The following is a 12878-nucleotide window of genomic DNA, read 5'->3' as shown; positions in this document are numbered from 1 at the left end:
TAATTGTAATGATAATTTTCATCCTACAGGAATATTTTATCAAGTTAGGAAAAAATATAGTGAATTATCCATGTGACTGGCAGAGTCTGAATCAATCATACATATTATTTAGGTGTAGTCTGTAGAGGGAGAAATCCTGTACAAAGCAGTGGCAGGTGGAAGCCAGAATCTTTGGTATTGTGAAGTATGACAAGTTACAGCAGTAGATTTGGAAACAATACACACAGAGACAAATGGAATGACAAATACTGCTGCTTGTATTGACAGTGTAGTTACCTGGCCTGGAAAATAAATTTGTGTTAAAAGATTCAAGCTGTGACACCCATGAATTACCCTCATTTCAAGGATACATCTTTTGCCTTTTCTTTGAAAATTTGGCTGAATGCGTCCAAACCTTTAGCTTTTTTAGAGCTTTTAGGAACTGCAATTCGCATTTTAGCAAACCAGCAACATGAATACTCTCTCGATGTCCTTTTTTGAGCTCCACACAAAAAGACCATCCTCTGTGTCCTACCAGCTGACAGATGTGTGGCAAGTGGGTGTCATCTTTCTCCTAGACTCAGAAAATTCCTGTGGCCCTTTACTGCACACAGTTTCTAAGTGGGGCTGTAGAGTAACATCAGAATTATCAGAATTGCTATTTTAGCAATTTTAACTCAAACTCTGCTTTAAGGGGAGCTTAAATAGTAACCAGACGTACCGCAATAAATATTCCACTGGTCCCGTTAAAGTTGTCAATCCAACCCTGTGGAAAAGAAGAATGATAAGTGTTCCTTTCAATGATGTATTGCTTACACAGACTTCTAAATGATGACAGTGGTGTGGTGTAGACAAAGAAGGAAGGAGACACTAGTTTAGATGGATGCCAGCCCATCTGGGACACCTGCCAGGATGCAAACCAGTAGCAGGGGATGCATTGTATGCAATTTACTCATCATCAACAGAATCTAAGTTTGTTCTTAGAAATCACTTCTTTCCTATTCCCTGGCCTCAGGAATAAATTTGCTGAAAACAGCTGGACTAATATTTACCCTTGACAGAAAACATGCAGCTGTCACCAAGGGTGATTTGGTCTCTCCAGCTAATTTATAAGCAAGGAAGAATAAACCCCCAAAATGAAACCACAACACTCCTTTTGAATCCCATCCTACTTCAGGTCAGGGAAGCTGCCACTTGTGGGAGCTGGAGTTCAGAGCAGTGATGAGCTGTTTGACCTGGAACAGGTTGTAACACCAAACAGAGCTCTTTGTCTTTGCAAGGTGGGGAGCTTGGCCCACAGCCTTGGCTGTATCGCAGCCATCTCTGGCACACTTCAGGCTACATGAAAGCCAAAGGTGACTTTGTGCTGCCTTTCCAGTGTGGCTGCAATGTTAGGGCACGTTATTTCTATTGGTATATTTTGCTTAATGAATTATCTCATTCCATTTAATTACTGAGTCCCTGACATTTGTACCTCAACCACAATGCACCAGGAGTACGACTGACCCTCAGATCCCATGTTTTGAGCACAGAAACTCCCCTGGTGTGCCTGAATGGACAATCAATTGCAAGCCCAGCATTCTGCACTGTAACTATCCCAGCTCTTGTTATTATTGCTTAAATGCGGTGTTTTCACAGGAGTTCTAAGGTGCTGAAGAAGGCTTGCTGTTCTACTCCAGCACAGGATCTCTACCTCTTCCGCACATCTCCCTATGAACTGTGGACATCTGTTTCTCAAGACACTGCTACAAGGAGGGACAGATTCTTGACAGTACCACAGTTCCAGCTGCATTGTGTATTCATGCTTACTGGGAAAGGCTCAAGCCAGCTGGCTCCCACGATGGATGGCCTGATGATAGCAATGTTCAAGTTTCCTTTCTCTTGCTGAATCAGGTACTCTGACAAGGCTTTGGTGTAGGTGTAAGTATTGGGCCACTCCCCAAGCAGTTTGGGTGTGATGTCTTGAATGATGGATTCATCCAACCACCTACAGGAAACAAGAAGAACATCATCATCCACCACGCAGGGAGAGAAAAAGATTCAGGCAAAACAGACCAGTGAGACAGGAATCCTCACTTGAAACAGTGGATAAGATATAGTCAAAGATAGTTAAGATTTGGATTTAAAACTGCTCTGTGGGAGAAAGTCACTTTTGTCTTCAAGGTACAAAATAAACCCTGGTGAGCTTCATGCTACAATGCAATTCAGGTACCTCTACAAACTCACTTCAGAGCAATCTCTTGCATGGGTAATGCTTCACTGCAATCTGTAACATAAATATTGCCATGGTCTACAGCCCGATGGAGCTCTCCCAGCCAGGAATCCCACTAGGCAGTTCTCATCCTCAGCCAAGACAGTCCCTGTGTACTCCCAAATATGTTTCAGAATATTCCACGTAACCTTGAATTAGCAAGTCACGTAACAACACAAAGGTCTCAAAAGCTGGAAAAATGTCCAACAGTGGATTTCCATCATTTGCAGGGTTACATGTTCCCCCTAGCAGGCTTACTATGGGTTTGTTCACACAGGAAACAGCTGGTGCTTAAAAAAAACAACCAAAACCAAACCACCAAAAAAACCCAAAATAATTCTGACAAGTTGTTTTTTATTTTTTGAAGGTATTCAAGCTCCTAATCCATCAGAAGCAGTTATGCAGACAGCTTTTAAAAAGCAGCCCTTACCACGATAGAGCTGCATGAAGGGCCTAACATCCAAAGGCTCTTCCCTGGCACAGCACCAGCACCTCACAAGTCCTGCCAGCATCTGGGTGCAAAGGACAAGAACTGGCTGTGCTTCCAGAGCCCTTGCTGCCAGTCCCTGACAGGCTCCCAGTAGCCTGGTGTTACACCACAGAATCAAAGATTACCTCCTATAATCCAATTTGTAATTAAGTCAACAGACTTACAGTTCAGTCTGAAGGCGTGGACTCTTCCCAGGGGCACTGCAAGGATACTGCTTCCTGCAGATCCTCACTTCACCCCTCCTTGTCTTGAATTTCAGAAAAAGGCAGAGATCAAGGGGAGAGAAATATGATGCCGACTGTCACACCTGAAAAATTGCTTGATCCTGTCAACCTTTCAAAGACATGGTGGCTCAGGTGGCACAGCACTTTTCAAATGACTCTCATTGGGCACAGATGGGAAGTTGTTGTATGAGAAAGCACTGATTCACAGGGGAGGGCTGGATGCACCAAATCTCTCAGTTTTGGATTGCATTAAAAATTTGACAATTTGTAGTATATTGGAATTTTTTCTTTAAATAAAAGAGCCCTATGGAGGCACAAACACCTTCCTTTGCAAGCCTGGTCCTGCGCAGCAGAAACAAGGCAGAAGAAAGCATTTAAGCATAAGATATTAACTACACAGAAGTTACAAGCAGCACATAATATTGGCATAATTTGTAAAGCCACTTAGGCAGCCACTGAACCTCAGGGTCTCAGTAAACTGCTATTGTTTGAATCTGTGGAGTAGCTAATTACCAGTCTACCAAGAAGAGATGCCTATTTCTGTAGAGCCTGGAGGAAGACTAAGTTAATTTAGGAACTCAGGTTAAGCTGTGTGCAAGTCTTTTTCCCCTTCTATTTTTTTTTAAATTTTCGTAATAGAGGGTTGCAGGTTTGCATTCTCACAAAGCAAAGACAGGTGTAGAAGTACAAGCAGAGGTATTTCCCCTTGCCCTCATCCTTCCAGAGAGGTCTCTGTATTACTTGAGGACCTGTCCCAAGGGCATCAGCCTGCCAGGTGATTTGATTTGACCATCAGGGAGGCAGAGATAACACTTCAGCAAGAACTGCTCTGTGACCTACTTGGAAGATTCTGGAATGCTAACTCACAAAAGCTACTGCTTCTGCTCACTGCTGCATCTGGCCCTTCCAAGCGAACAAAGCAAATTAAACAATTAATAACTTCTCCATTATATGCACCAAATTACTCTGCCACAGGAAAGCAAAACTTTCTGTGTTAATGGCTTTGCATTAGTAAGACTCTTTCTTGTAAGTAATGATGTATCTGTATTTTCTGCAACAACCAACCCACACCTTCAGCCATGACTTTGCTGTGTGCTGTGTTCCTTACCTCAGCACACCCTTCAAAGCCGATTTCCTTCAGCTTTAGATTAAGGCAAACCATGCTTGATGCAGCAGATTATATGTTTCCCCTATTGGCCTGGCAGCACTTAGAAGTGTGATTTTTGCTTTACACAGCTTAAGCCTCAGGGTTTACTTGCAGGTTAAATATCAAAATACTGAAACGGCAAGATGTAACAGGAGGATAAGAGCAGATAAAGAAACAGCTGGGAATCCTCCTTGAGATTTCAAGTGAGTAAGTAATCATAACCATACATCAAGTGCATGGCCAAAAGCACTGTTAAATGGATCTGTTATTCCATCTAGTTCTTCGATTATCCCTCTTAAAGCACTTGCAAGAGCAGCACCTTAAGACAAGAACTGGTTGTGAAGGGAATCATCCACAGCTGGCTGATGCAAAACATAATCTGTATTTCTCCCCATTTTTGAAGGCAGTTTATATTTCCTTGTCTGCTTCCCCTCCCTCCCCTTCAAAGGTAAAATTCTGATACCTGTCACTCCCCTCTCTCTGAAACCTTCCGTACCCTGATATCCACGCACTATTTCTTTCACTTACATGGCAAATATTAAAGGTGCATCTCAAACATCATCCTCTCTGCTGCATTTTCAAGCTATGATACATAAATCCTTAGTATTTTATATAAAGCAGCTGAAGTAACAACCTCTGAGGCAGCCAAGCCCTTCTCCACACTTCTGACTAGCAATCAGACCTTTTTTTAAATCTGAGCCATCAACACTAATTGTTTTCAGAGTTGCAAGTGATGGTAAGCTTTTTGGGACAGTGAAATGCAGTCTTGACAGTGATGAACACCAAAGGACATAAAACTGAGTCAGTGGGCAAAAAGAGGACAGAGCAGCTCCACTTTTAGGGAAAAGCAGTCTACCAGAACTGGTGTTAAAGGTTGTTGAGCTTAGAACTGGTAACTGTAGCTCAGCAAAAGCTCTTGAATCACAGCTCTGAAACCTCCATGTCAGGGAGCAGCAGCAAGTAAAAAAAAAAAAAATAAATCAATGAAATGCTGGCCATCCTCAGGTACTGAGAATGAGACCGGTGGTGTAATTTTGAAGCTGGTTAAATAAAACTTTGAGTGACCGCAACTAGAGTACTGCATGAAGTTCTGTCTGACCCCCATACCTCAGGGAGGGAGTAGAGTTAAAGAACAGGTAGAGAGGAAGGACAACTAACATCAGCACCAACACAGATCCATCAGCACATGAGGAGACAGTAAAAAGGCTGAGACTCTTCAGGTTTCTGTGAGGGGAACAAAAGGAGTATCCAGGCTGGTGTAGTTACCCTAAATAACATCTCTCAGTGACATTCTTGAGGGCACGATACTGGACCAGGGAGCCCACTGCTCTAATGCACTAAGACATTTCTCAAGTTTTTTATCATATTCCACTTACTGAATAAAAGATAAATGATTGATGACTACTAGCTGGAAGTAAACATATCCAAGAATATGGGCTACTAGAGAAATTCAAATAGAAAAAGTAGTTTGTACTAACTTTTTGGAGTAGTGCTTAGACAGTTAAATTATTTCTTAAGATATACTTATTTTATTTTAAAAAACCAATCAGTGGTTCTCTTAGTGGGCATTAATTAATTTCATCTTCCATTACCCAAATCAAGAAGAATAAAGATTTTATACCAGCTCTTTGTGTTAACAGATCACAGATCAGTTGTTTATATCACCCACTAGAAAATTAATGAAAACACATTAGCAGTTGTGGGAAAATTCTTTAAGGAGAATGTCTTCTAGGACCTTTATCAGCTGATTTTGTTATTCTTTCTAATTATTCTTTATTTTGGTAAATTCAGTTAACCAAGCTTGTTTTGGTGTTTCATCAAAGCCCTGTATTCTTGTCTGGGTTGAGAGGACATTGCCTTGTGCTGTGCCAGGAGAGGTTCAGGTGGAAATCAGGAAAATTTTCTTCGCTGAAATGGTGGCCAGGCATTTGAAGGGGCTGCCCCAGGATGTGGTGGAGTCACCAATTCTGTAAGCGTTCAAAACCCAACAGTATGTGGCACTCTGTGCTCTGGTTTATTTGACAAGGTGGTGATCAGTCAAAGCTTGGACTTGGTGATCTTAGAGGTCTTTTCCAACCTAAATGATTCACATTGAACTGTGTAAAAAAAGCCTGTTTCTTACTCATCCCCATATAACTCCAGTTAAATACCACAGGATTTCTGAAAGAAGTGGAAACAATGTTGGGAAGCTGAAAAGATAAAAGAAAAAAGGTGTATGGAAAAAATCAGTTATTACAAAGGCAGCAGCAGAGCTGAGTGTTACAGAAAGCAGCAACTCCATTCCTGGCAGAAAATACACTCCTGCAGAAATTAATACTGGACTGTCATGAAATCAGTCTTTAAAAAACCACAAAGAACCAGCAGTAACAGCACCTCTGACAAAAATCCCACCCAATTCTGTGAACAGCTCCCAGGTCTGCCACAGGATGAAGGGAAGCCAGCACTGGAAGGGACAATGTGGTTCTTACTTACTCTACTAAATCGAAGAGCTTCTGGGGTTCGGCTGGGGGTGGGTAGATGATCTCCTCGATGCATTTCCGGACGCAGTTTGCATAGGCAGTGGAGATGTGGATGAAGGCCTCGAGGTTCCGCATCTGCCGGGCCAGCTCGAGGAGCCGCTGCGTGCCCATAACGTTCAGCTGCAAGGCATGTCTAAGGAATGCAGGGGAAATAAGCAAAAGGCATTTCACTGGGAAGAACAAATAGAGGCTGAGCTTTATCCAAACCACAGAAAGGAAAGTCAGGGAGAGCAGGGGGCACAGTGGAGCAGAAAGTGTCACTGAAATGCAAGTGTGAAACCAGCTTTGAAAGCAACACTGTTAGATTTGCTGTTCTGGACACTGAATGTCTCTCAAGTATTTTTACTCAATTTGAAGGTTCACAATCAAGACTTCACTAACATCTCTAAATGTGACATGTTGATCACCCTTCCTTGGAACATGTATTTCTAAGCCCTGAGGCACTGTGGCTTCTACGGTACACATTCAGTGTTCTCTGGAGGGACCGCTGCTAAACCAGAAACATGGTTTCAGAAAGCAGGAAAGGGTCACTGGGCCCAGAAAAACAGATTCATAGCATCATAGAACAGCCTGGCTTGGCAGGGACCTTAAAGATCATCCAGTGCCACTCCCTTGCCATGGGCAGGGATACTTTCCACTATCCCAGGTTGCTCAGAGCCCTCTCCAACCTGGCCTGGAACACTTCCAGGGATGGGGCAGCCTCAGCTGCTCTGGGAAACCTTTGCCAGGGCCTCAGGACCCTTATAGTACAGAATTTTCTCCTAATATCTAATCTAAACCTACTCTCATTTGGTTTGAAGCTACTCATAATCAAAGAAGACACCATTAGAGATAACAGCTTAAATTCCAAAGGAATGGAGATGAGAAGTGATAAGCACAAGAGAAAGAATGTCCTGGTTAGCAAGGCTGGCCTTTAAGCACTCAGCATTGCTAGAAATTGTCCTAGAGACAATCTGCAACACATCTCAACAAGCAGACTCTGTTGCATGCTTTGTATTGGAATAGCGACACTTTCCTGCACAGGAGGGAGAAGACTTAGGCATATACAATCTGCTCAGCCCAGGAGTAGAAGCTTTCAAAGACATGTACAATGTTAGGAATTATGCCATCAAGCACAGTGTGCACTAAGAAAACTTAATTATGTAGAAGAGAAAATATAAATAGTCCAAAGGAATACGAACATCAGCTATAGAATACAATCAATATTTGGATCACTGTATCTAAAGTTAGAGATATTTTTCACACATTGCTATTAAAGTGAAGCATTTTCTGTCGATTTCTATTTTCTCCTGACCTTCTATCAGGATGAATACTTCTACGTGAGCTACCCTTCAGATAAAATTTACTTTTCCATGCACATTTCCGTTTGACTGCATCCCTTCTGAGAAGTGATGAACAGAACTGTGCTCATAATATGGGCCTGGCATGGATTTTTGCTGAGTTGCTCAGAGTTCTTTAGCCTTTGTTATAAATGATCAAATCATGAGCCCAAATTATCAAAAATTTAGAAAGATTTATTAATTTGTCTGCGCGACCAAATTTCAGTCTCCGAGACCACCACAGCCAAAGAGACAGCGTCGAGCCCAGGATCGGCGTTGGGTGAACCTGGACCCGACCCCTCGAGTGTCAGAGTCTCCCCTGTTCACGAATTCTGCTTCTTGCAGCGAGGTTTTATACAGTTTATTGTGCCTAAGGCAAAGATGACCAAATTTCCTTTGTAACTCTTCACATGCATCGCTGCTTCTTTCCATGTGCAGAGCTCGACAAAAGCCGGTTCCAGGTGCGTAGTCAGCGTCAATGGGCTCCGTGGAAGCCATGTATTAAGATGTATCAGTTTGGTGCTGCTGACTATCTTGATAGATGCAATTGGCAAGGCGATAATCACTCTTGGGTGGCTCCCGATGACTCGGGATACCGGTCATCACCGCCCTGGAAGCTCTATTCTTACGTTAAGGCGTCTTAACTTGTGTCTGGGAACTTGTTGTAATCTGAATAGACAGCAGCTCCCAGCCAGGATGGTCAGAGACATAGTTTTTGGATTTTACAATATTTTATACCATACATTAATAGCATGAATTACCCCTACCATATATTACAATCCCTCCCCTTTTATATCACTAATTTAACTCATGCTCCCTTTATAACACAAATAGCTAAATTCTTTCTACTTCTACCCGCCGCCTTTAAGGGTCTGTCACAAAGAGAGCAACCTTTATGAAATTATCCTGTGCTCCCCTTGTGGAATACCCTGATACTCAGTATTGTTTACACTCGTTTTCACTCGTTTCTCAAATTTCACCAATACTTCGGCAGCACTGCTGGCATACTTCTTCTCTCCCAGGCTCATGATCTTAAGTGTGTTGCTTCCAGAAGCCAACTCTGGGTCCACGGGCACTATTGCTATCTGCATCCCCTGTACCACAGAGTGAATCAAACTAATAAACAAGGAATTAGACATGCCAGGAACAGGATTCCAGCTACTGAACACAGCACAAAGAACATTATTTTGTTCCACCAGCCCCCATCAAATAATCTGTCCCACCATGAAGACTGCATAATTGAATTCCATTTTTGAACTGAGACATGGGCCACTTTCTTGATCTCGGCTGCCAATCCTCTTATGGTCTCCCCATAATCGTCAATCTCAATACAACATTCTGGTTCATTGAATTTTCGACACACTCCCCCTTCTTTGGCCAGCAGATAGTCTAAAGCTTTTTGATTTTGGTACACAAATGCCCGCACCTGGGTGTGCTGCTGACTAAGTAAATCCAGGGCCTCTGAGGTGTGATTTGATACAATTTCCACCACTGCTTGTAGCCGAATCAGCTGGTTCAGTAGATAAATCACAGCCCTATACCGTAGCTTCCATCTACGTAGGAGCCCACGTGGCCAGTCCATAATAATGAATTATTCTCGCAGCTGGCCTCTCTTCCTCCCCCCAGATTTGTATGCCACTTATTACAGGTATCATCTTTTTCAAGCTTCTTCTCTCCCTCCTCAGGGTCTCATACAGAGGAGCCCCTAGTAGGTTACTTTTCATTCGAGGGAGAGTAAAGAAGACTGGCCGGATCATGCCCAGAGTACATGATCCCTTCCACCTCAGGGGTAACTCACTGTATGCCTTTTCCCCACAAATCCAATAAATTCCATCCAGGGCTTTCTATCTAATGTTCGCTCTCCCTGGGTCTCCCCAGTATTCTCTCAGGCCCTCCAAGGATTGGTAAGGGTTGGCTCCAAGATTTTTGACCCAGCAAAGTCCTATTTTTCTGTTCCATTCACAATTGGTCTCATTCTTCTGGCTCCAGTACGCCACAGGGGGTTCTGGTTGCCAGACCTTGCCCTTATTATTTGAATTTACCATCAGGGTAGTCACACACGGAGTGTATCCCACCATTTCGGTATATTCTTTTCCTCCACAACTGATGCAAACGGTTCCAATCACCCTCTGGTCCAAAATCCATCTCTCAGGCCTCTGTGCCAATTTAGAGACTCTTGGATTGTCCCATTTCAGAAGCTGTTCTGGAGCCAAACCTTCCCCTTTCCATGGCCATTTCTCTGCTGACTTCAGCCCTCCGCAAATCCAGCAATTTGACAATCCCAGTTGCGCTGCAATTTCTTGCATCAAATCAATAAATAGGTTCCTGTCCGGGGAAGGTAATTCCCCATCAGTGTATTGTTTCTCAAGTAATTCGTACTGTTTTCCCAGACTTTTCAATCTCTCTTGTTCAATTCGCTTTCTCCTCATTTATGACTCCCTTCTCTTCAATTCCTGAGTGATCTCCCTCATTCTTCCCTCAGGATCCTCACCATCTTCATTTTTCGTGAAACAGACAACCCTGTCATATTGCAGGCACACCCTATCATCATTCGCCTGTGCCAAATCCAATATCCCTGCTCAAGGTACATTTGCTATCAAATTTAACATTTCGTCCCATCCAATACATTTTCCCATTCATTGTGCATATCCCCAGCATGGCATTGTCATAACACAATGGATTGACTTGGTGATACGCAACAAAAATCGATTCAGTTTTTCCCTCAACCCATATGGTTCGATTGTATTGGTTGCAAACGGGGATTGACATTATTTCTGCACTCCGTCTCCGTATCTGATGCTTGTGCTCGTCTGACTGCCTGTTCCTTGACTCTGCCTTGGGATCGATACACCAAATCCCTTTGTCCAATTTACATAATTTGACCCTCATGCCATTTTTCCAACAGTACCTGCCAGGCTCCTTGATGCATTCCTCTGGGGCTTGGTATGCTGAGGGTTTCCCGTCCCCTTGCTCAACTGGGACCACCTGAGTGCAACTTCCACACTCATCTGTGGAGCTGTCATTTCCGCCTCTCATTGGGACCTCAATGTGCAGACTCTGTGTCCCACACATGGCTAGGCTCAGGCCAATCAGGATTCCCATCAGGTGTACTCCTCTGCCTTTGCCTCTGCCCCCTGGAGTGTCACCAGCGGTGAGGAAGACCATCTTCACGGCAGCAGGAGGATTCTTCGGAGAACACATTCTCTGACCTAGCTGCACACCTCCTTTTGAAGGTGCCCCACCGTGAAATTCTGATGGCATCGGAGCTGCATGGTACCTTGATTTGATTTCTGGCACTCCACATCCAGAACCTCTGCCTTAGATCTAAGTTTTCCACGCACCCCATTTTGAAAAATCTGAAACAACTCCTGTGAATCTAATACAATGATTCCTAGACTTGTGGCTAGGGTTAGGATTGGGTCAGCCAGCTCAAGCTCCTCCTCCAGACACTGAGTGCACAACCCCTTTGGCCTCTGTCCCCTTCTACAGTGTACAACAAACACCTCTGACAATATTCACACTTGAAATGTACAAATGGATAGCATACACAGTCAGACAGTATACAACTTATCCACTCGCCGTCGGTCATTTACAAGGACGTTGGAGTTTGAGTTTCAAGTCGCCTAGGGAAGAAGTGACCCTCCACTCGGGTGCTTCCTCCTGATGTTCGACTTTCTTCACCCTAGACGTGTGTGTCCAGCCTTTCTCCGCCATCCGAATGGCCGTGTCTGTTGTCAAGAGCACAAGAAAGGGACCTTCCCAGTGAGGAGAGAGAGGTAAATCTTTGCACACTTTCACAAGCACTCTGTTGCCTGGTTGAATTTTGTGGATAGCGAATCCCAGAGGAGCACTCTGAGATACTATCCCTTGTTTCCTAAGTTCCTGCAAATTTTTGTTGATTGCAACCAGTGTCATGGTTTGACACTGGCACAATGCCAGTGCCCCATGAAAATACACCTTGCCTGGTGTCTGCTGTGAGATGTGACCAATAAGGTCACATCTCACATCAAGGAAATAAGCAAAGCACCCTACTTAGGAATAGAGGGAAAAAAGTTTATTAACTAAACTACAAAAGAAAAGGACACGCATACACACACACATGGAAAATGAAAACTTCACAAAATCATTTCCTCCTCCCCCCACCACATTTTCAATACATCTATTTTTCAAATTTCAACTCTCAGTCCATCATCACTCTGTAAATAATTCTCGGTCTGTCAAGAGGAGGAATCCTTCTTGAGCCATGGTGACCTCTTCCTTTCATGTCCAGTGCTCTCGCCACCGGAACATGGACCAGAGCTGCTTCTAGGGTTGTCCTTTTTAAGGGTGCTTTGTCTCCTTCCAAAAAGAGCACAGTCTCTCCTTTTTGGGACCATCTGTCCCCCCCAAATTTCTACGCCCTGGGGCCGAGGGGTCTCAACACTGAACTCTCCCGGTTTCGAGCCATTGCCACCCCCTAGATGCAGTCTCTGTATCACAGAAAAAATTGTACTGTCCATGGCTATACAAGAAGTCCAGCCAAAGGCCACTCCATCATCTCCTGCCATCTAGGGTTCTCTCACAACCCTGCATCGCATCACACTTGCCCATTTCCTGCTCTTTATCTTCCACTCTACCCCTGCTCCAGAAAAGGTCAATACTCTGCGAGATTTTAATTGTCCAAACAGGGGTTAAAAACTCCTACAAGCAGCCAGGATCCTTCTCCTCTGCACCCCCCCCTTCCCCCTCCTTCTCCACAGGCCAATATCAGTTTCAAGGACACAGTCCCGTGCAATCCCGGGGGTGGGGGCAGTTGCCCAATACCTCTCGGACTTCTCTCTCTCTCTGTCTCTCCTGGGGGGGGCTGCCCGATGCCTCTCGGTAAGATTCTTCTCCATCCTTCCACCCTTGGGCCAGGCCTACCTCCCATCTCCGTCCAAAGGCCTGGCACGGCTTCCCCTCCCCCCCCG

General features: G+C 44.1%; 1 protein-coding gene across 3 annotated transcripts in view; it reads right to left on the bottom strand.

The window, feature by feature from the left end:
• The window catches only part of LOC102040510 (fatty acyl-CoA reductase 1-like), a 131943-nt gene that overhangs the window by 19202 nt on the left and 99863 nt on the right, over positions 1 to 12878 (bottom strand). For all 3 annotated transcript variants that reach the window (XR_004082358.1, XM_031061793.1, XM_031061794.1), the window contains exons 4-6: positions 6564 to 6743; positions 1789 to 1966; positions 701 to 745 (exon numbers count right to left, since the gene is read on the bottom strand). Coding sequence is in view for 2 of the 3 variants with exons in the window: in XM_031061793.1 (XP_030917653.1) it covers positions 701 to 745; positions 1789 to 1966; positions 6564 to 6743 (403 nt within the window). In the remaining variant the exon portion in view is untranslated. The remainder of the gene's footprint in view (positions 1 to 700; positions 746 to 1788; positions 1967 to 6563; positions 6744 to 12878) is intronic.

The sequence above is a fragment of the Geospiza fortis genome, unplaced genomic scaffold, assembly GCF_000277835.1.
Source record: "Geospiza fortis unplaced genomic scaffold, GeoFor_1.0 scaffold164, whole genome shotgun sequence".
Lineage (NCBI taxonomy): Eukaryota > Metazoa > Chordata > Aves > Passeriformes > Thraupidae > Geospiza > Geospiza fortis.
This window is presented reverse-complemented; position numbering and strand designations above follow the sequence as displayed.